Source organism: Bos indicus x Bos taurus, chromosome 1, assembly GCF_003369695.1.
Source record: "Bos indicus x Bos taurus breed Angus x Brahman F1 hybrid chromosome 1, Bos_hybrid_MaternalHap_v2.0, whole genome shotgun sequence".
In the NCBI taxonomy this organism is placed as follows: Eukaryota; Metazoa; Chordata; class Mammalia; order Artiodactyla; family Bovidae; genus Bos; species Bos indicus x Bos taurus.
Window position 1 is genome coordinate 129,782,462 of NC_040076.1, and position 23,948 is coordinate 129,806,409.

Below are 23,948 nucleotides of genomic sequence, written 5' to 3' on the forward strand. Positions count from 1 at the left end.
AATCCTTTGAGAAATAGTAGGAATTATTGTAGAGCAGTGATTCTCAAACTGGGCAGTGTGAAATGCCCCCTATAAGATGCTTCTGAAATTTGTGGACATTGATTTTGTTGTTTTAGTGATTGGGGGAGGTACTACTATTATGTAATGGTTAAAAGTCTTATTATTATCTGATCCTAGATCTGAACTTTATTTACATAAAGAAATAATACAAAGTATTTTTGCATGATTTTAGTACATTAATTTTGGAAAATAGAGATTTTAAAAATCTCTGGCATCATTGGCTTTTGTGGCATTTAATTAGTCTGCATTTGTAGTTGTCACATCCATGGTGATTGTATGTAGAGATTCAAACCTCTGACTACTCTATTGTGCACATAATGGTTATATCCAGTTTTCACATACTGAAATATAGATTTTTATTTTGTTTTATTTATTCTTTGTATTATAATTAGAAGATTAAATGAGTTTATTTTGAAATCAAGTATATATGCAGCCATGAAATTAAAAGACACTTACTCCTTGGAAGGAAAGTTATGACCAACCTAGATAGCATATTCAAAAGCAGAGACATTACTTTGCCAACAAAGGTCCGTCTAGTCAGGGCTGTGGTTTTCCTGTGGTCATGTATGGATGTGAGAGTTGGACTGTGAAGAAGGCTGAGCGCCGAGGAATTGATGCTTTTGAAGTGTGGTGTTGGAGAAGACTCTTGAGAGTCCCTTGGACTGCAAGGAGATCCAACCAGTCCATTCTGAAGGAGATCAGCCCTGGGATTTCTTTGGAAGGAATGATGCTGAAGCTGAAACTCCAGTACTTTGGCCACCTCATGCTAAGGGTTGAATCATTGGAAAAGACTCTGATGCTGGGAGGGATTGGGGGCAGGAGGAGAAGGGGACGACAGAGGATGAGATGGCTGGATGGCATCACTGACTCAATGGACGTGAGAGTCTGAGTGAACTCTGGGAGTTGGTGATGGACAGGGAGGCCTGGTGTGCTGCGATTCCTGGGGTTGCAAAGAGTCGCACACGACTGAGCAACTGAACTGACCTGAACTGAAATTATATTAATAATTTCATTTCAGGTTTTTAAAATATTTGTAAATTATTTAAAAAGTTCTGAACATGAGGACCGAAAACCATTCTCTTAGGTAGTATTCAGCTTGAAGTACTTTGAAAACCTTGAGAACTGGTTTAATAAAAGTACTTTTATTAAAATGACACACAAGTACAGTGTTAGGCTGTAATTACATAGTGTCTTTATCTGGAATATTTACAAAGCGTGACAAGCATTCTAGCTCAGTTATTAGTAAATGATTAATATGAAAATATCAAGGTAGGAATTTATATACCTGAACGTAACTTTTCACTAGGGTTCACCTTCAGTGTCTGCAGAGGTTTGATTCCAGGAGCCTCACAAGTACCAAAATCTGCCAATGTTCAAGGCCCTCATACTATATTCAATATTGTATGGTAAACCATAAAGGCAAAGCATATGTAAAAGAATGTGTGTGTATATATATATTTATATGTATAACTGAATCATTTTGTTGAATGGTAGAATTTTGCACAACACTATAAATCAACTATACTTCAATAAGATATATTTTTAGAATAAGAAATTGAAGGTAGGGGAATTGATTTTGGAGACTGGTGTGATGTTGCTTTAGTAAGCAAGGACCATGGTGAACTGTAAAGCTAAAGGATTAAACTTTATAATGCATTTTGAGATGGCAGGAAAAAATATTTCATCATTGCAATTTATAATATTTTGCCAGTTTTTAAATATTTAAGGCATTATGATTGTTAAATATAGCATATTCTGAAGTAAAATTCTACTTTCTTTTCCTTTATATTAAAAATAGTGGTTGTCAGTTGACACCAGTTTGGGAGTTCCCCAATCTAAATTTAATAGAAGATGCCATTTTATGGAATAAACAGTTCTATAGTCAAACATTAGTTGAAAATACATCATTTTTGGTAATGGCTGTAACATTATTGGAAGTGCGGCACAGAGGGAATACAGTATTTGGTAAGACCTATTTCATGTTTCTCTTCACACGACAGGCATTTATGGACTGGAGACAAGATGGTATTAAGCAATCGGAATTCTGTATGTTGGGACTTCCCAGATGGTCTGGTGGTTGAGAATCTACCTTGTAATGCATGACACCCAGGTTTGATTCCTGGTTGGGGAACTAAGATCTCACATGTGGTAGAGCAAATAAGCCCACAGGCCACAAGTTACTGAGCCCATGTGCTCTAGAGCCTGTGCTTCACAACAAGATAAGCCTGTGTGCCTCAACAAAGAGCATATGTACTGCATGAAAGACCCAGGAAATACCTGCCCCCCCCCCCCCCCCCCCCCGGCCTGGTGAAAAAAGTTATATCTATTTGGAAACTGTTTTTGATATTCATTATACTAGGCACTGAAAGACCACACTGATGGCCACATAGTTCCTTTTTTCCTGTCAAGTATGATATAAATCACATTTTTAACGGGACTTCCCTGGCAGTTCACTGAGTAAGAGTCAGTGCTTCCACTGCAGGGGGAGCAGGTTCCATCCCTGCTCAGGGAACTAAGTTTCTGTATGCTGTGCTTTGGGGCAAAGAAAAACCAAAAAATATCACATTTTTAATGATAAAATATAATTGGTCTAGTAGTGATTTCCATAGAATTTGAATTCATTAATTCATTCAGCCAAAAGTAAGTGTTTATTGAACTGGAAATAGCAAGAGACTGGGAAACTATCCCATAGCAATGAATTTTAGTATAGTGTACTCCTTCGTTGACATGTATATGCCCTGGTACTTGGGTGCACAGAGGAGTATTAGGGACAGATTCTAATTCACAGCCTAGAAGTGTGAGAGTTGGTCAGGATGACATGCTAGGGAGAGGAATGACAGATTTAAGGTAGAAGGCAGGAAAGAGTATGAGACATGGTGATAAGTGTCAGCAGGATTAAGGATAGTACGTGTGGGAGTGTTGAATGACAGATCTAGAAGGAAGGGAAGGCAGGGGCCCATGAATTCATTCCTGTAATTCATTTTAGATATGACTTCATCATCAAGAAATTCTTAAATCTACCATGGTGATTTTCCCTTTAATACCTGAGAAGTTTAGAATTTTGAATCTGGGGAGTTGATGCTGTTGGGTAGTGAGGTACGGTTTCTTTGAAAAGATTACTACTCTAGACTCCAGAGGCTCAGAAATCCTCATCATTTCTAGTTGCTGGTAAGGGTGAGGTTTCAGAGTTTTTATTTTTATAGTTTTTTGCTCTTATATTACTGTTGATATTTATCAGGTGATTTGGTTTCAATTGTGAGAATCTTGCCAAAAATCTATGCTAAAGCAACCAGGGGACTGTACAGGTTTATCTTGATTATAATTCTGATGTTTCATAAACCCATCTCAATTTTAAATGCTAACTTGAGTTTGTCCTCTCAGTTTTTGTTGACAGCTCCTGACTCTCATATGTCTCCTGACTTTTGGTGTTCAGGAGACAGCTTTTTCCTGTTTGTCTTTGCATGGTGTTATTTGAATATAAGCAAAGCATGGTCTTTAAAATTTGATGTAGAATGTTTTTATTATGCAGATGTTTCTTGAATATCTAATACTTGCAAAGTTGAGAAGCTCCTCTACTGAAAATAGTTTCTAAGGCTGTTCTGCAGTGATTTGCGTAAAGCATTTCCAGGATCAGTGTCTGTTAATGACATCTTGTAGTAACTTTGTGTGGTTTTGTTCTTGTCTATGAAAGTTATCAGTTTAAAATTACTAAATATAGTGATTTCACTATATGCTGTGGTGAGAGACAAGTCTTTTAAAAAGCTTGGCACAAGATTTCAAGGAGCTTACAGTCAGGTAATGTGGTTTAATATGGTGAAATGTCTCACACTTCCTGGTGCTTTAGCAGTTATTATGGTATATTATAGTATCGTAGCTCAGTCGGTGAAGAATCTGCCTGCAATGCAGGAGACCCAGGTTCGATTCCTGAGTCAGGAAGATCTCCTGGAGAAGGAAACGACAACCCACTCAGTATTCTTACCTGGGGAATCCCTTGGACAGAGGAGCTTGGCAGGCCTGGAGAATCCCATAGACAGAGGAGCCTGGCAGGCTGCAGTCATTCCTTGGGGTCACTAAGGGTCGGACACGACTGAGCGACTTCACTTTCACTTTCATGCATTGGAGAAGGAAATGGCAACCCACTCCAGTGTTCTTGCTTGGAGAATCCCAGGGACGGAGGAGCCCGGTGGGCTGCCCTCTGTGGGGTCGCACAGAATCAGACAGGACTGAAATGACTTAGCAGCAGCAGCAGTTATTATGTAGAGTGTAGAGTTGGGCTCACTCTCCAGAGTTAGACCCAAGTTGATATCCCAAGACTGCTACTTTTTATCCATGAATGAGATCTCAAAGTATCTAAGTCTTAGGTACTTCCTTAAGGAGTAGTAATATTACCACAGGGTAGTAGTCAGGATAAGATATAGTAATGCATGTAAAGATTTTAGTAGATTCCTGATACATAGTAAGTACTTATCTTTAGTGTTATAAATTCCATTATCCCTTGAGCTTTTTAAAAAATTATTGTAGGAGTAGCAGCGTTTGGTCTTGAGTTCATTAAACAATTGCAAATGGCTACTATGTGTAATCACTTTTGGAGAAACAAAGTAGTTGAATATATATAACTCACAGCTCAAAAGAACTTTTGGTTTTTGAATAAAAATAAAAAATTGTAAGTAGCAGCAAACCTTGGGCCTATTATGGTTGGGCATTCTTTACTCAGTTTTCATAACCATGATATGATGTAGTTACTGTTGTTTTCATCATTTCATAGGTAAGGGAACTTAATTAGGAGGAAGATAATGTGATTTGCCCAAGACATCTTCATTAGTGAGTGATGGAGCCAGGTTTACAACTCAGGTGTTAGACTCTGAGAACACAATCTTTAATCATTGTCTGTTCTGTCTACAGAAATAAGGCTGGCATGTCTGAAAGATTCAAAACCTTTATCACAGTGGCAGTGTGCTGGACCTAGGCTATGAGGTGTAAGAGTTAAGGAGGGGTCAGTAATGACCAGGATGTTGAGGGGAGGCAGAAAGCTGTCATTGCAGTGTGTTAGCCACTCCATTTTAGCTCCTTCATTGTTACAGTGTTCCCAGGAGAAATACTTTAGTATGATTTTTTTTTAAAGCTATTGAAGTCTCAAGAAGTTTCATATCACATAACTGATAAATGGCGTAGGTGGAATTTAACAAAACCTTTTTGTTGTGAAAAATAGCAAACATACACAAAATCAGAGAAGTAGTGCAGTGTACTCCTCATGTCCCAACCTCAGTCAGTAACAATGTTTTGCCTCTCATTTTATCTATTTCTCTCATTTTTAAAAACGTGTTTATTGAGGTATGGGCTTCTCTGATGGCTCAGATGATAAAGAATCTGCCTGCACAATTCAGGAGACCCGGGTTCAATCCATGTGTCAGGAAGATCCTTTAGAGGAGGAAATTTGAACCCACTCCAGTATTCTTGCCTGGAGAATTCCATGGACAGAGGAGCCTGGTGAACTACAGTCCACGAGAGCACAGAGTTGGACATAGGACTAACACTTACTGAGGGATAATTGACTTAAACTACACATATTGAAAATGTGTAATTTGATATATTTTGACATATGTACATATCCCTGAAACCATCATCTGACAAGATAATGAACATATCCGTTACTCCCAAGAGTTTCCTTGTGTTCCTTGGTAATCCTCTTCTTTTACCTCTTCCTGCTTCCTGCCACCTCGTGCAAATAGTTGACTCATTGGAAAAGACTCTGATGCTGGGAGGGATTGGGGGCAGGAGGAGAAGGGGACGACAGAGGATGAGATGGCTGGATGGCATCACTGACTCAATGGACATGAGTCTCAGTGAACTCCGGGAGTTGGTGATGGCCAGGGAGGCCTGGCGTGCTGCAATTCATGGGGTTGCAATGAATCGGACACGGCTGAGCCACTGAACTGAACTGAACTGATACCTTCATATCATTTAGGTGCATATTTAGAAGTGGGATGACTGGATCATATGGTAAATATATGTTAAGAAACTGCCAAACTATTTTCCAAAGTAGCTCTGTTGTTTAACATTCCCATCAGCAGTGTAGAAAGTTCCAGCTCCTCTCCCTGTCTGCACTTGGTATGGTTGGTGTTTTTAATTTTACCCTGTAAGAGGTGTGTATCGCATTGTAATTTTAGTTTATGTAACTAATGTTATTAAGCCTTTTTGCCATCTCCTTTGATAGTTTCTGTTCAAATCTTTTGCCAATTCAAGTAAGCTGAGTTTTTTTCTTATGATTGTATATGGAGAGTTCTTTATGTATTCTGGATACCAGATCTTTATATGGTTTGCAAGCATTGTCTCCCTTCTGTGGCTCATCTTTTTATATTATAAACAGTATACTTACGGGCAGAAGGTTTTAGTTTTGGTGGTGTGCATTTTATCAGTTTTTTATTTTGTGAATTGCCTATGGTGTCATATTTAAGAACTGTTTGCCTAATCCAAGAGCACAATATTTTCTCTATGTTTTCTTCTAGAGGTTTTACCGTTTCAGTTTTTACATAACTATAATCCATTATTAGTGGTATGAGGTATGAATTGAGCTTCATTTTCTTAGCTTATGGATGTCTAAGTATTCCAAACTAGAATAACTAGTTGAAGCACCATTTGTTCAAGTGACTGTCCTTTTTCTCATGAAATTACCTTTATGTCTTTGTTGAAATCAGCTACCCTTTCACTTTTTAAAAAATGGACTAACCTAAAGCACATGCCAAGGATAATTTCATTTTATCCCGATGTATATTTATTATGCATCTGACTGATAAAGACTGATTTTTAGAAACATAACAAACATTCTATTATTATACCTCACACAATGAAGTTTCTTTAAAATCCTCTAATACTTAATTCATATTTTAATTTCCCAGACTGTTTCAAAGCAGGCTTTAAAGTTGACCAGTAAAGGGCCTTTCTCTATTATTATTGTCTCATATTTGATGTGTTTCAATCCGCGGATGTCATTATTGTTTTTGATGCCCCAAATGCTTTAAATTGGCTCTTGTCTCTTTTGACACAAGATTTAGATTTTTTGAATAAATGAGATTTGAGACTTTTTTTTTTCTTTTTTAACTTTATTGCCCATGTTCTTCTTAGGATTATTGTTGTGCTTTCTTGAAGAAAGCGCTTAAAACAGATGAGACTTAAATGGCCCACTTGGAGGGTGCATTTGTTGGAAAACTGGTTTGGTAAGGGGAGTGTCAACATATCTGTGAACACAAGTCTAGCAGCATGAGGCAAAACTTGTGGCATAAGAGCCTGGACTGTGAAATTGTTGGAGAAGCAAAGGAAAACAGGCCAGAGTCATAGGGCAAAAGGCCTTGCCAGCTGGTTTGTGGGATTTGATTTTTTTAATACTTTGATGATGGGTCATGGATCGAAGTTCATGACATTTCTTTCTCACATTGATTGATAGAAAATTATTTTTGAAAGAAAGCTCTCTTGATTCCCACTTTTCATGGAGTTTGCCAGGAAAAACTTGGCTGAAGAATCCAATATCAATCCTCTAGGATTCTCTGGAGAGAATCCTGTGTTGAGTGGTCATTAACTGAATTTCTCAGAACCCTGTGCTTCTTAAACCTTTCATCTTTTACATGTCATATAGTTATGTTGAATTTGAGTCAGTATGGTGTATATACATAATTCATGTAGTGATATCCAAAAGTATTTTAAGTAATGTGGCTGAGTCTTGCTTAATTTAATTGGCCTCCTGTTACAATGTTGGCTGTTTTGAAATCCAAGGACTAATTATGGATTGGTGGGCTTCATCACGTTTTAGTATAAAATCTGGCTTATTAATTCACTGAGTTTTACCTACTGATTTCTAGAGCCCCGTGGTTATGAATGTGCTTCTACTTCATGATGCCTCCTGCTATGGCAGACGTCCTTGACATCTGGGCAGTGGACTCACAGATAGCGTCTGATGGCTCCATACCCGTGGATTTTCTTTTGCCCACTGGGATTTATATCCAGTTGGAGGTGCCTCGTGAAGCTACCATTTCCTGTATTAAGCAGGTATGTTACTAGGTGAGCTTTCTATAAACCTAGCTTACTTACTTTATTACTTGGAGGATATATTCCTCCATTTTAGAATGGTATTAATGTAAATCATATGGCGAATTTATGAGAAGTTTATAAGTTACTATATTTTACAGATTTCAATTCATATTTTGTCTTGGATCTTCTTTTTGGTTTGTATGTATTTAGACACACACACACACACGTATGTGTATAGACACACACACACACACACACACACACACACATACACGGCTTCCCTGATAGCTCAGTTGGTAAAAAATCCAATGTAGGAGACCCTGGTTTGATTCCTGGGTTGGGAACATCCACTGGAGAAGGGATAGGCTACCCACTCCAGTATTCTTGGGCTTTCTTTGTGGCTTAGTGAGTAAAGAATCCACCTGCAATGCGGAAGGGTTCAATCCCTAGGTTGGAAAGATTGCTTGGAGAAGGGAAAGGCTTCACACTCCAGTATTCTGGCCTAGAGAATTCCATGGACAGTATAGTCCATGGGGTCTCAAAGAGTCGGACACAGCTGAGCCACTTTCAATTTCGTGTGTGTATGTGTGTATGTGTATGTATGTATATATATATACATACATACTCATTCTCACTCCTACTCACTTTTAATTAAAAAAAAATTCATGTGTGATACCTGAATTAAGACACACTAACTTATGTCAGCTAGTTTGAAAGATTTGTTCAGGTTATCAAAAGGAATTTGACATTGTCAGAGAAAGTTTTAAGGTAAGGTCTTTGTACTTACTGTCTTTGAATTTGTCACTTTTTTTTTTTTTTTTTAAATAAATATGACATGGTTCATCGTTTCTTTTCTCCTTTTCCTTCCCTTTCTGTTCCCCTTCTTCTGTCCCCATCCTCACTAGTTTTCATGGTCACTCTGGGGGAAGAAAAGGTTTTCTGCTGTTTACTAGATTCTGCCTCCCCACCCCCATAATGAATGGTATGTCCTCACTTGAAAGCAAATTCTTTCATATAACAAGGCTTGCCTGTTTGTTGGCTGATTTTTTTCAAGTGAACTGATGAGTGCTGTTTGATTTGTAAAGACTGTGACTTATAAATGAAATTATTTTTCTAGAACCCAATATGGAACCCCAGTATAGGATTGTGATCTTTTTAAGAAAAAAATATTTATGACAGAGTGCTAGAGTTGGAACAGCCTCTCAACTGTTTTCCAAGCTTCTTCACTGGGGAGCCATAAAAATTCTAGAACTGTATGATCCCTGAAGTGAAAAAAAAAATTAAAAATTGTTTTAGGCACCTTACAGGTGCAGAGAGTACATTTATTTTTCTAGTCACCAGTGACAGGTACGGATGACTGTGGCTATAGCTGAAGCTTAATTAACTATTGAAACCCATTTTAAAAAATTTAAAAAATGTATTGTTGTAAAATAAAATTCATCAGAGTCATTTTTAGGCACATAATTTCTTGGTATTAAGTATATTCACAGTGTTGTCCAATCCATTACCACTGTCCATTTCTAACACTTCTCATCATCCTAAACACAGACTGTGTACTTACTAAATAATAAACTTCTGCTTCCCTAACCCCTGGTAATCTCCATTGTAGTATTTATTCTAGCTACCTTGTGTAAGTAGAATCACACAACAGTCAGCCTGTGTCTTGCTTTTTTCACTTAGCCATAGTATTTTTCATTTCATTCATGTTGTCATATGTATTCAAATTTCTTTCCTTTTTAAGACTGAATATCATTGTTTTGTATGGATGTACCACATTTTGTTTATTCATTCATCTTTTGTTGGACATTTTTGGTTATAATCAACTTTTAGCTGTTGAGAATAATGCTGTTCTGAACATTGATGTTTAAGTTTCAACGTGAATCCTTGTTCTCCATGTGTTGGATCATATGGTAATTCTGTTTTAACTTTTTAAGAAACTGCCAAACTTATTTTTATAGTGGCTGTACCATTTTACATTCCCATCAGCAATGCTCAAGGGTTCCAGTTTCTCAAAATGCTGGCCAGAACTTGTTATTTTCCTTTTTTACAAAATAATAACCATTCTTCTGGTTGTGAAGTGGTACCTCATTTTTATTTTTATTTGCATTTCCCTGATGGCTAATAATGTCACGTTCTCTTCATGTTCTTGTGGACTTTTGTTTAGAATTTTTTGTTCAAGACCATTGCCCATTTTCCAATTCAGTTGTTTTTTTTGTTGTTGTCATAAGAGTTCTTTATGTATTCTGGATGGTAATCTCTTATGAAATATATATTTGAAAATATTTTCTCTATTCTGTGGGTTGCCTTTCTACTCTCAAAATAGTGTCCTTTGATACAGAAAAGTTTTAAATTTTGATGAAATCCAATTTACCTATTTTTTCTTTCTTTCTTTTTTGCCTAGCATTGATTTTTTCTGTTTTATGTAACTGAATTTGAGGTTTGGCCATGATTTTCATTTTTCAGCTGTAGGCTTTTGTCCTGGTTGCAGTTAAAATATGTAATCCACCTTGTATTTGTATAGTGACCTTTTTTATAGGATCTCATTTAGGAGAATTCAGGGGAGATGATGAGAGATTGATTGTGCTTGTCCTGACAGGGCAATCCTAGTTAATGGAGATAACTCTGGTGAATAGAAAAGAATTCAGGACAGAAACAATGTAAATTTTGTGTGAAGGTGATAGATGATACATACTTTAAATGTTCTTTTTTTATTAGAAGTTACTTATGTTTACAAGAATGCTAAATATGAAAGTCTTCATTGATTCTTGCTCTTCATAGATACTTACTTTTAATACCTTTGTTTTTATAAATGTATTTTTAAAATTATACCATTCTGTTATTTTACAAGAGGGGGTTAATACTATTCGTATTCTCTTCCAATTTGCTGTTTTAAAAGAAGCCAACTGTGATATACCTTGTACACTTTATGCATTACCATGTTTGTCTATCTTATTTTCATAGTTCTGTAATATTCTGTAATTCATTTAACCAAACCCGTATTGCTAAACATTTGGCTTGTCCTCAATTTCTGAGTTTTCCAACAAGTGCTACAGTGAGCATCTTTGTAGACATGTCTTTGTACATTTGAGCAAGTATTTCCATTTCATAAAATGTCTTATTGTTTTTTTCTGCAGATGTTATGGAAACAAGTTACCAATTACCCAATGTTTAACCTCCTTATGGAAATCGACTCCTATATGTTTGCATGTGTGAATCAAACTGCTGTATATGAGGAACTCGAAGATGAAACAAGAAGACTCTGTGATGTCAGACCTTTTCTTCCAGTTCTCAAATTAGTGACAAGAAGTTGTGACCCAGGGGAAAAATTAGACTCAAAAATTGGAGTCCTTATAGGAAGAGGTAATTTAAACAATTCTTAGTATGAATTTAACGTTTGTTGCCAGATATATCTATAAACATGTAGTAAGTGCGCTCTATAACATTGCTTTGCAAGGAGTGGTCTATAGTGTCTATGTTACCAGTTTTAGATAAAGTAAAAACAGAAATCAAAAATAAATCTTTAGAAACTTCTCTAACAATGTGATATTGCCATAACAAGGGCTTATAAATTTTTTATCTTTTTCTTTTCCAGTGACGTATTTTTTTAATTTATTTTATTGAAGTATAGTTGATTTACAATGTTGCATTAATTTCTGCTATACAAAGAATGACTCAGTTTTATATACACACATATATAATACATACATTCATTTGCATATTCTTTTCCATTATGATTTATCATAGGATATTTTATATAGTTCCCTGTGCTACACAGTAAGTAGGCTTTGTTGTGTATTCATTCTATATATAATAGTTTGCATTTGCTAACCCCAACCTTCCAATTCACCTGTCCTCCACCCCCATCCTCCTTGGCAACCATAAGTGTCTTCTCTATGAATCTATTTCTTTTTTGTATATAAGTTCATTTGTGTAAAATTTTAGATTCCACATATAAATGATAACATATGGTACTTGTCTTTTTCTTTCTACTTCACTTAGTATGATAGCCTTTAGGTCCATCCATGTTCTTGCAAATGGCATTATTCTTTTTTATGGCTGAGTGTTCCACTGTGTATATATACCTAATTTTCTTTATCCATTTATTGTTGATGGGCATTTAGGCTGTTTCTGTGTGAATAGTGCTGCTCTGAATACATAGGAAACCATCTATACTTTTGAATTACAGCTTTGTCTGGGTACATGCCCAGGTGTGGGATTGCTGCATCATGTGGCAACTCTGTTTTTATTGTTCTGAGGAACGTCTATACTATTTTTTTCATGGTAGCTACACCAGTTTACATTGCCACCAACAATGTAGGAGGGGTCCATTTTCTCCACATCTTCTCCAGCATTTATTATTTGTAGACTTCTTAATGAAGCCCATTCTGACTGATGTGAGGTGATACCTCATTGTACTTTTCATTTGTTTTTCTCTAATAATTAGAGATGTTGAGCATCTTTTCATGTGCCTTTGGCCATCTATATGTCTTTGACTTCTTTTTATTTTATAAAAGTATTGGTTTTTGTCAGATTGGAAATCAAAAAGTTGTTCCTTTGCCTCAGTTAGTTTGAGAAGCCCTTTTCTAAGAGATGCATCCTCAGTTTCTTGTGAACTACCCCTGAAGTATGAACATAATTTATACACAACTCTCTGTGATAATCGAGACTTTAAGGTAATTGATAAGTTTCCATAAATTTGACTTCATAAGTAAAATTCTCTTTTAAGTAGAAGTTATTTTTATAGCAAGTCAGGTCCATATTCTTTGCATATTAATTCCAGGGAAAATTGTGAATAACACAATTAATGTGGCGCAGTCACTCTTGCTTTAGTAATCTTAGGTGTTTACTGGACCAGTGGTATTCTGCCTTAGACAAGATATTAACTTGAATTACATACTACCAGGGATTACTGAGGTAATTTTGTTGGATAATCCAATTTGTTGGGTCTGGATTGGCTACCTATATTGATCAAATTCAGGGTTAGTTCAATTTAGTTGCTCAGTCGTGTCCAATTCTTTGCAACTTCATGGACTGCAGCACGCCAGGCCTCCCTGTCCATCACTAACTCCCGGAGTTCACCCAAACTCATGTGCATCGAGTCGGTAATGCCATCCAGCCATCTCATCCTTTGTCGTCCCCTTCTCCTCCTGCCCCCAATCCCTCCCAGCATCAGGGTCTTTTCCAGTGAGTCAGCTGTTCGCATGAGGTGGCCAAAGTGTTGGAGTTTCAGCTTTAGCATCAGTCCTTCCAGTGAACACCCAGGACTGGTCTCCTTTAGGATGGGTTGGTTGGATCTCCTTGCAGTCCAAGGGACTCTCAAGAGTCTTCTCCAACACCACACTTGAAAAGCATCAATTCTTCAGCGCTCAGCATTCTTCACAGTCCAACTCTCACATCCATACATGACCACTGGAAAAACCATAACCTTGACTAGACAGACCTTTGTTGGCAAAGTAATGTCTCTGCTTTTGAATATGCTATCTAGGTTGGTCATAACTTTTCTTCCAAGGAGTAAGCGTCTTTTAATTTCATGGCTGCAGTCACCATCTGCAGTGATTTTGGAGCCCCCCAAAATAAAGTCTGACACTGTTCCCACTGTTTCCCTATCTATTTCCCATGAAGTGATGGGACCAGATGCCATGATCTTAGTCCAAATTCAGGATACTATAGTACAATTCTCTGTAAGATACTTTTCTTTGATCTCACCCTGTAGTTAAAATTCTAATGATTACATTGGGGGACTAAATTCTCTGAGTGCTTAGAACAGAAGCTTATTGATTTATATGTGACACTCTGGTATTTAAAAACATTTGATTATTTCAGATGATAACTAGTTTGCTTTGGCAGTAACTTTTCCCCCCATTAAGTAGCTTTGTAATTGTATACCTTACAGATCTTTTAAAAATATATTAATAGCTTCAGTAGAAAGCATTCCTATTTTCTAGAGCTTCAAAGATTTTTTAAAAACTGCAGTCTCCATTAGTAGAAGTTTTTCCTTTGTTTGAGTTGAAGAGTATGTATAAAAGTAGAAAGAATAAAAAATCACTTACCAGAATAGGAATATCCCCTGATAATATTTTGATACAGTTATTTTTAAGGGTTTTATAGTTTATGAAAATACTGTTTTTCTGTATTTTTCTGCTGATTTTTAGACAAGCTGAAATATTTGATAATTCAAAAGGTTCACGTCACAGATAGACTTAACATTTATCAGTTAACGTATAGGTGTCTTTTTGAGACTAACCATCTTTTCAAAACTTAGATCATTGTGTTCTCTTTGGATTTTGATCTCCAAAGCATATGGATTCATGAGCCACCATTATGTTGATCTATGCTTGTCAGATTTACTGTATAAAAATACAGGAGATTCATGTTTTACTCTTACTGCTAAAAAGTCATTCACTATCTAAAATTCAAATCGAATGGACATAGTTTTTTTTTTTTTAATTTGAAAATTCTAACTTTAGCACAGGGATCTAATATATATTAGAATTGAATTTTTCTTTCTTTAAACAATGCACCATATTTTATCTGGTATAAAGCGTATTGTACAAAGGTTTTATTCAGTGTGTTCTGCAACTTGAATGACAAAGAAAATGTCAGGAGTGTTTTATTGCAATTAGTAGTTTATAAGCTTTTAAAATTTATAAATTTTATATACTTTAGATCCTCAGTAGTTTAGGATAGCTAGCATTATGATCGTATACACAAATTCAAATATTAACGTTCATTTATGAAGTTGAGTAAGTCTGTTTTGATGTTTTAGAGTGAATTTCCACATTAAATACCCAATAAGTCAAGTTTTGCAGTTGCTGATTTGTATGTGATGACTACAACCAGGACTTGGTGAGGTCATGCCTCCTGGGAAAACAATAAACAATTATTTCAGTTTAACTTGAGGAACAAGAGTTTGCTGCCTTCTCCTCCTCAAAGAAAAGAATAGACCCTTTACAGACATAACTGCCCTGTCGGGTCTAAAAATACCTTTTCCTGAAAAATGATATGACTAATCATTTTATTTTCTCTGTATTCTAAATAATTATTTATAGCATTGCTGCTGGGGCTGCTCTGATTATTCTCTGTAGTGAAGGTACTTGTCACTCTTTCCTTAATTTCTTCAAACACCCAGCAGTAAATCTTGATCAGAGAATTTTGTCAGCATTCTGATAAAAGTATTTGAACACTTCCCTTTTCCCCTTAATATTCCTTAAAATGATGGAAATATATAGTCCAAGGATTTTAAAGGTATCTGTAGTATGTAGAAATTGTTCATTCAGTACTTTTTAATATAAAAAATTCTATTTGATTGTAAACTATACAGTACTCTTAAGATTTAAGCTTTGCTATCAAATTTTCATACACAAGACACATAGGGAATTAACTAGGTTTGAAATTACTCAGCCTAACTTATTTTTGTCAAAGATTCTATTTTTAAGAAATCTTTGTAGGAGTTCCCAAATTCAGGCTTCTACAGTTTCTTCTTTTTTAAAAAAAGTTTATTAGAGCATAGTTGATTTATAATGTTGTGTTAGTTTCAGGTGTACAGTAAAGTGACTCAATTATACATCCACATATAGCCACTCTGTTTTAGATTCTTTTCCCATATAGGCCATTACACATTACTGAGTAGTGTTTCCTGTGTTATATAGCAGGTTCTAGTTACTTATATATTTTATATGTAGCAGTGTGTATATGTCAATCTTAACCTCTCAATTCCTACCCCCCTGCCCATCCCCTGGTGACCATTACCATAAACTTGTTTTCTACATCTCTAATTTTATTCCTTTACATACAGCTGTCTAGTTTTCCCACTTATTAAAGAGTCTGTCTTTTCTCCATTGAATATTCTCATCTCCTTTGTCATAGATTAGGTGACCAGTCATCAATTTCTTAAAATACGAATTCTCAGAGATTGGGATTTAGTGAGTCTGAAAGAAATGTGAACTTTTCAGTTGACTCTCATTATAGTTTTATGAAAACAGTCCCGCATTTGTAATAATGAAAAAAATGACCAAAATGATAGCAGTTGCAATTCAGCAGTTTATTTTCAGTGTTTTTACTTGAGAACCATAGCAGTGAACTTAGGTGATGTGGTCTTTCCTGCTCTGAGTCAAGGAGGGTCACTTCTCTCAGCTAGGTAAGACAGGAAGATCCTCTTAACCTGAGATTTCAGTGCTCATTAGGAGTTGAGCAGATGAATGGGGTTAGAAGAAGGAAAAGCAAATGAGAATGGCATATGTGAAAGATAGTCTATTCAAGGAATAAAAGAAATTGACTATGATTTGTTGACGGGGACAGCCAGGATAAGCAGGAAGTTCGGAAAGGCAACCAGCTTCAGAGTATGCTGGCCTATCCAAGTCATATAAAAAGTAGAGAACTCATAAGAGCAGTTGGGAAGCTATTGAAGGGATTTAAATAGGGGCATAACAGCATTACATTTTCAGTTTAGACACATTGGGGAATGGAAATGGATTGTGAGAAGATCTGACAAAAATCAAATGATCTACCCTTTATCTACTAAAAAAAAAAAAAAAAACCTCATGTCAAATCTACTTTATAAATGTCTCTACCTACTTCTTGTACATCCTGTAGCCATTAACTTAAATTATGGTTCCTTCATATCTGATTTAGAGTAATTTGTTTTATTCCAGATCTAAAGTATCCACAAAATTACATTTTACCCTCAGGATTTTACCTTTGTTGTATTATGCAACTTAAAACATTTTTTATATTTAATATCACAAATCAGTGCTAATATTTTAAAAATGATAACTTTTAATGTAAGTAGACAATGCTGATAAGTCTGCTATCGAGGTAATACTCATTGACATATGTATATTCAAATGATACAATATTTTTTTAAATATAATATTGGTTGTGTCTTGTGGAATCAAAAGTAACAACTTGCTTTACTGTGCTTCCCTCTCCAAAACTATAAAATGCTATTAATATTATCTCAAGTTTCTTTCCAAGGCAAAAATGTATACAAATTCTATATTCTTTCTTTTGAATTTGCATAAAAGGAATCTTGTGAGACCTATTTTGTCCCTGCTTTGTAAATTTAATATATCTGTGACCTTTCCCCCGAATAACAGAGAACATTTTATTCATTTTATCACTTGTACCATTCTGGCATGCTGTATGGGTATCAGTTCAGTTCAGTTCAGTTGCTCATTTCATGTCTGACTCTTTGCGACCCCATGAGTCGCAGCATGCCAGGCCTCCCTGTCCATCACCATCTCCCAGAGTTCATTCAAACTCACGTCCATCGAGTCGGTTATGCCATCCAGCCATCTCATCCTCTGTCATCCCCTTCTCCTCCTGCCCCCAATCCCTCCCAGCATCAGAATCTTTTCCAGTGAGTCAATTCTTCGCATGAGGCGGCCAAAGTACTGGAGTTTCAGCATTAGCATCACTCCTTCCAAAGAACACCCAGGACTGGTCTCCTTTAGGATGGGCTGGTTGGATCACCTTGTAGTCCAAGAGACTCTCAAGAGTCTTCTCCAACACCACAGTTCAAAAGCATCAATTCTTCGGCGCTCAGCTTTTTTCACAGTCCAAGTTTCGCATCCATACATGACCACTGGAAAAACCATAGCCTTGACTAAACGGACCTTTGTTGGCAAAGTAACGTCTCTGCTTTTCAATATGCTATCTAGGTTGGTCATAACTTTTCTTCCAAGGAGTAAGCGTCTTTTAATTTCATGGCTGCAGTCTCCATCTGCAGTGATTTTGGAGCCCCCAAAAATAAAGTCTGACACTGTTTCCCCATCTATTTCCCATGAAGTGAAGGGACTAGATGCCATGATCTTTGTTTTCTGAATGTTAGGTTTAAGCCAACTTTTTCACTCTCCTCTTTTACTTTCACCAAGAGGCTTTTTAGTTCCTCTTCACTTTCTGCTATAAGGGTGGTGTCATCTGAATATCTGAGGTTATTGATATTTCTCCCAGCAATCTTGATTCCAGCTTGTGCTTCTTCCAGCCCAGTGTTTCTCATGATGTACTCTGCATATAAGTTAAATAAGCAGGGTGACAATATACAGCCTTGACACACTCCTTTTCCTATTTGGAACCAATCTGTTGTTCCATGTCCAGTTCTAACTGTTGCTTCCTGACCTGCATACAGGTTTCTCAAGAAGCAGGTCAGGTGGTCTGGTAACTTTTTAAACCACGTCTTAATGATTATCTTTAGGTTATTTCCAATTTTTTATTTATAATAAAGAAAGCAACAGTGAACATTCTTGTACTTCTATCATGTTATTTGTACAATTATTTCCTTCAGTTCAGTTCAGTTGCTCAGTCATGTCCAACTCTTGGCTACCCCGTGGACTGCAGCACACCAGGCTTCCCTGTCCATCACCAAGTTCCAGAGCTTGCTCAAACTCATGTCCATCAAGTTGGTGATGCCATCCAACCATCTCATTCTCTGTCATCCCCTTCTCCTCCCACCTTCAATCTTTCCCAGCATCAGGGTCTTTTCAAGTGAGTCAGCTCTTCACATCAGGTGGCCAGAGTATTGGAGTTTCAACTTCAGCGTCAGTCCTTCCAATGAATATTTAGGATTGATTTCCTTTAGGATGGACGGGTTGGATCTCCTTGCAGTCCAAGTGACTCTCAAGAGTCTTCTCCAACACCACAGTTCAAAAGCATCAATTCTTCGATGCTTAGCTTTCTTTAAAGTCCAACTCTCACATCCATACATGACTACTGGAAAAACCATACATGACTATGGAAAAATTATTTCCATAGGTGTGTGGAAAGTAACCACTCAAATTTGAGAACATAATGTTTAATCACAGTTTGCCAAAATAAAGAAACTTTGTGTTTGGCAGTAACTCAAAGTCAGGCAGTGGAGTCATTAAGTTTCATTCTGGAGAAAGTGGTTGACTTTCTCTTTTGCCTGATTAGAAGTTGTTGGCAGGCGGAAGCTGGAGGTAGGCCCAGAAGAAGCTGGGCATCTTCCGTGATTGGTTTTGGGAGCATATTTGACTTTCAGTGGTTTGTCCTAAGTCTCCTGTTGGAATTCCAGGGTCAAAATGTGTGTTTGTATGTGTGTAATTTTTAATAAATTATTAAATATGCTAATGTCTTTTCTAACCCTTACAGCTCAAGGTTTTATCAAAGTGTTTGCCATTCTGATGTAAAAATTAATGTACATATAAAAATGTGTACATGTTCAATTTATTTTAAATTTCTAGAATTATTTATTAGAATAAGTATAAGCTTATGAAAAAGCTGTTATATGTCACTTCATGGCAGAAGTGAATCATAATTAAGTACAACAAAGAATAATTTCATATTTATGAGATTTTTGACTAATTGATATATACTGTAACCATTGTTGGAAAATCACAGTAAACTAAAAGTTTATAAAATTTAAGTTTACTGAGTTTTCAGTAATAGCTTGACTTTTAGGCTTATTTGTAGCATTTTCAGATTCTTAGCCTTTGTTAGATATTTTAAATGTATTTTGATTTGTAAAGAAAACATGTAGCTCTTTCAGGTGTAGTTTTAAAATGGTAGTGTGAGTTTCAGCGATCATCTTTTTTTCATTGGTAACCAACTATATTTCTTTTGTGGTTTCCAGTTTGTACTCTTTTGAAATCTAATTGTATGTTCATCTTCTATACCTGAAATTCATTATTTTATCTTCAGTATTCTTTTTTATCTTTCATAATATTTTCCTGCCCAGTTTTTTTTTTTTAATTTCATGAAAATCAAGCATCCAAATTAGCTTTCCTTAAGTATATTTTGTATTCTGTTTATTATTAGGTACTCAAAATGACACCTTTAAAATTTTTGTTTAGGTCTGCATGAATTTGATGCCTTGAAGGATCCTGAAGTGAATGAATTCCGAATAAAAATGCGCAGATTCAGTGAGGAAAAGATTCAGTCGCTTGTGGGATTATCTTGGATGGATTGGCTAAAGCATACCTATCCACCTGAGCTTGAACCATCCATCCCTGAAAATTTAGAAGATAAACTTTATGGAGGAAAGCTCATTGTGGCTGTTCATTTTGAAAATTGTCAGGTAGTATTATATTAAGAAATGCTTTATAATAAACTTGTGAATTTTCCCAGAATGCAGCACCAATCTTAGAGGAGGCTGTTGCTCACCTAGTAAACACTGATGAAGATCATTTTAGATTCAAGATGGAAATATATTTTAGGATTAGCTATGACATCTAAAGTGACATATCCTTTGCACACATACAGTTTTTTGATGCATTTTTGTCTATATCAGGTTCCAAAAACTACAGTGTTTTTGAATGGTTTTTGTATTTTTAAGGTTATGTAAAAAACTGAAAACAATTTTGAAGGGATGTTAAAAAGAAAGGAAAGGAAGAATATGCAATAGAGACTCATTTTTTGTCAGTTCTTTAGAGAAAAAGTTTGCCAAACCTGGTTGTAAATAATGTAGATATAATTTATTTTCTCATGTTGTTTATAAAATGAAAGATTTGATCAAAAGAGCTCTTTTTTCTGTTTCTTAATTTTGCATTCTATGAATACGTGATCTAAGTGCTGATATGGAATTGGGCATTATAACAGAGAGTATATACAGTTAATCTGTATCTGAATGTTCATAGCATTTTACAAGCTAAATTCTGCTTCTCCTTTTGTTTCAAGTATACTCATTTTATCATTTAGGCTCTGGCCTTAGAATTAGGGTATGAAAGTAGGGATACTTTGTTTTGTCCTTCAGTTACTATGATAAAAATGACGAAACCTTTATCAGTAACCATTCTATATTGGGGTTTTAAATTTTTTAAATACAATATTTAAATGTGTTCTTGCTCCCAATGTGACTCAGTGGTAAAGAATCGTGCATTGTTGAACGAGCTGAAATAGGAATTTCACTGTTAAAGGTGATTAGAATCCAGCTTTAAAATATTGACTGTGGGCAATTTGTGAAATCTCAGTCAGTCTGAATTTCATCACATATGCGTCAAATCTCTACTAGATATATAAATTTGAATGTGATTGTTATTATGCACGTGTGTGTTAGTCACTCAGTGGTGTCTGAATGCGATGCTGTGAACTAACTGTAGCCTTGCAGGCTCCTCTGTCTGTGGAATTCTTCAGGCAAGATTACTGGAGTGGGTAGCCATTGCATTCTCCAGGGGAATCTTCCTAACCCAGGGATCGAATCTCCTACATTGCAGGCAGATTCTTTACTGTCTGAGGTACCAGGGAAACCCTGTGATCCATCATTGTAACAGATTACATGTGAAAAGAAGTGTTTTAAAGTCAGAAAAATATTGACATTGTGAAATGTTACTGGATTCCAAGCAGTCATAGAATTTAATGGTAAAAGGAGTTTGGAGATCATCTTGGCAGGCTCTTTATATAATATAATAATTCTTTTCACCATTCTTTATAGCCTGTGTCCCTAACCCGATGTATCCATTAGCTATGGGGAGTGTCCAGCTTACTAAAATATTGATAGCATATTTTCATTGGGAGCAAGAACACATTTAAATATTGTATTTAAAAAATTAAAAAAAATTCAAACTGGCTTTCTGTGATTTCTGGTATTTTGGTTATACTTTCTTATTTGAATAAGTATCCATTCAGTCTCCCTTTATTCTACATGCTATATATTCAGCTAATTGAAATATATCTATATCTCTCCTTAGTCTCCTTTTCTTCTGGCTACCTATTTCCCAGAGATTAAACCAAAAGAGTTTTGGATCATATAGAATAGTAAATTTTAAAGTTTTTAAATCAATTTGGCAGGTCACATAGAGTTTATAGCTTTTTATTTAGGCTGTTATTCCTTTAAAAATACCCTATACCATGATTTATTACCAACACTATTTCATAATTGAATAAACATTTCATGTTACCATCAAAAAATAGGAATGGCAAAATTTCAGAGTAAGGTATGTTTGGTAACCATCACGCATGTATTCCCTCCCTGCCCAGTTCTGTAAAATCCTTATTTGGCCATTTCAGCATCACTGCTGATGACCAGCATTGGGAACCAGCATGTGGGGACACTATAGTAAACATGAGATGAATTGTAACAAAGTCTTCATTTAGGTTAAAAAATGATTTTCCAAGATTGGTAGGAGTGAAGAAAATGTACTGAAACACTAAATGTAAAGGATGTATATGTGTAAGCATTGTGTCTTGTTGGATACAATGTGGTATATAAATAATACTACTAATAAGTACAAATGTAAAGAGTGATATTTTCACTGTAAATATAAAATTGCTTTCTTTTTTTTACCCTCCTTTTTAGGATGTGTTTAGTTTTCAGGTATCTCCTAATATGAATCCTATCAAAATAAATGAATTGGCAATCCAAAAACGTCTGACTATTCATGGGAAAGAAGATGAAGTTAGCCCTTATGACTATGTGTTGCAAGTCAGTGGGAGAGTAGAATATGTGTTTGGTGATCACTCACTAATTCAGTTCCAGGTATGTGTTTTAACTGTCAATTTACCATTTATGAATTCTTTGAGTAGATGTCTTATGCAGAGTATTCAAGTGCCTCAGATTATTTTTGGAGTATAGTGGAGTTTAAGATACAATGTAGTGACACATCCCTCCCCCAATCATAAGGTACGCTATTTAAAGAGGAGAATCCTGATTTTGCCTTCAAGGAACTTGAAGATATTTTTGTTGAAATTACATTTGGAGACTGAAAATAGTTGTTACATAAAGAATAATAGACTAAGTGACAAGTTAGAGGTAAATAGTAATTGAATTTTAGAAAAGTATTTGATTACTCTTATTTGTGATTTTTGGTGTTTGTATGAAGAAAGAGGGATAATGGCCTGCTAATTATGAAGTGATGTCTCTTTTGAGAAGGAGCTCTGATTTATTAGCCAGGTACCAGGGGATTTTATATCTCCCTTCTCTTTTTTTCAGATATTTAGTGTAGCCTTTAGTTCTTGGTTTAGTAGGTATAACCTTCATGCACAGCTTTGGGATCTGTGGCATTCTGACAGTTTGAACTCGAACCCTGAGAGGAAGAAGATGAAAAGTGCTTGGTGGTAACATAAAAGTATTGACTTCTTCCCTTCATGTTCTGCCATCTTTAAAGTAGCCTTCTGCTTCTTTAATACTTTTTTTAAAAAACCTTAGCAAGGGGAAAGTATATTGTTTTGCCCAAACTGGAATTTGTTATTACAAAGAAAACTAAAAGCATGTATGCGTTTTGTGTGTGTGTGTGTGTGCGCGCGCAAGTTTGTGTGAGAAATAAAATATAGAATGTAGGTGAAGGACTTTGAAAGAAATGGAATGATACATCTTTCATAGTGAAAAGTTTTTGAATGAATATATTTATCATAGTATCATGTTAACTCCCACTTGTAGGCCATTCTTGACATTTTTTTTTAATATCAGAAATGTATTTTCAGTGGTTCTGAATTGAATGCAGTATACTGTATACCTTATACTATCTAAACTGAATCACACTTTATATCTGTATAGGAAAGTTATTCTGGTGAGGAATGCATTGTATTTTTATTCATTTTGTTAGAATCATTGGTATTGTAAACAATCACCCTTTTCCTTATATGCCTCTGGAGAGTTATTTTGGTTTCATGGAAATAAAACAGAGCATCACACTTGGATAGCCAGTAGGTTTTTGATATAAAGACAGTAATGGTTGACTTGAGGCCTGTGCTAATAAGGTACCATGATCTACCTCAGGACTTTAAAAAAATGGCTACTCATGTACTGCATATTCACCTTTTTTGACTTACTGGACAGAGCTGGCACTGTAGCATCACAGTCTATGATCAAGTTCTACCCCTGGAAAAGTGTGCCAGTTGGTCATCCTGTCAAGTATGGAGTGCAGAAAAGAGGAAAAAAAACAAAACAACATATATACTATGACACATATTTCTCT

At 35.8% G+C, this 23,948-nt stretch overlaps 1 protein-coding gene across 1 annotated transcript in view; it reads left to right on the forward strand.

Annotated features, from left to right (window-relative positions):
* The window catches only part of PIK3CB (phosphatidylinositol-4,5-bisphosphate 3-kinase catalytic subunit beta), a 179,232-nt gene that overhangs the window by 68,980 nt on the left and 86,304 nt on the right, over positions 1 to 23,948 (forward strand). Inside the window, exons 3-6 of the mRNA XM_027544963.1 lie at positions 7,914 to 8,100; positions 11,217 to 11,442; positions 19,890 to 20,113; positions 22,331 to 22,510. Of these exons, the coding sequence (XP_027400764.1) occupies positions 7,930 to 8,100; positions 11,217 to 11,442; positions 19,890 to 20,113; positions 22,331 to 22,510 (801 nt within the window). The 5' untranslated portion in view covers positions 7,914 to 7,929. The remainder of the gene's footprint in view (positions 1 to 7,913; positions 8,101 to 11,216; positions 11,443 to 19,889; positions 20,114 to 22,330; positions 22,511 to 23,948) is intronic.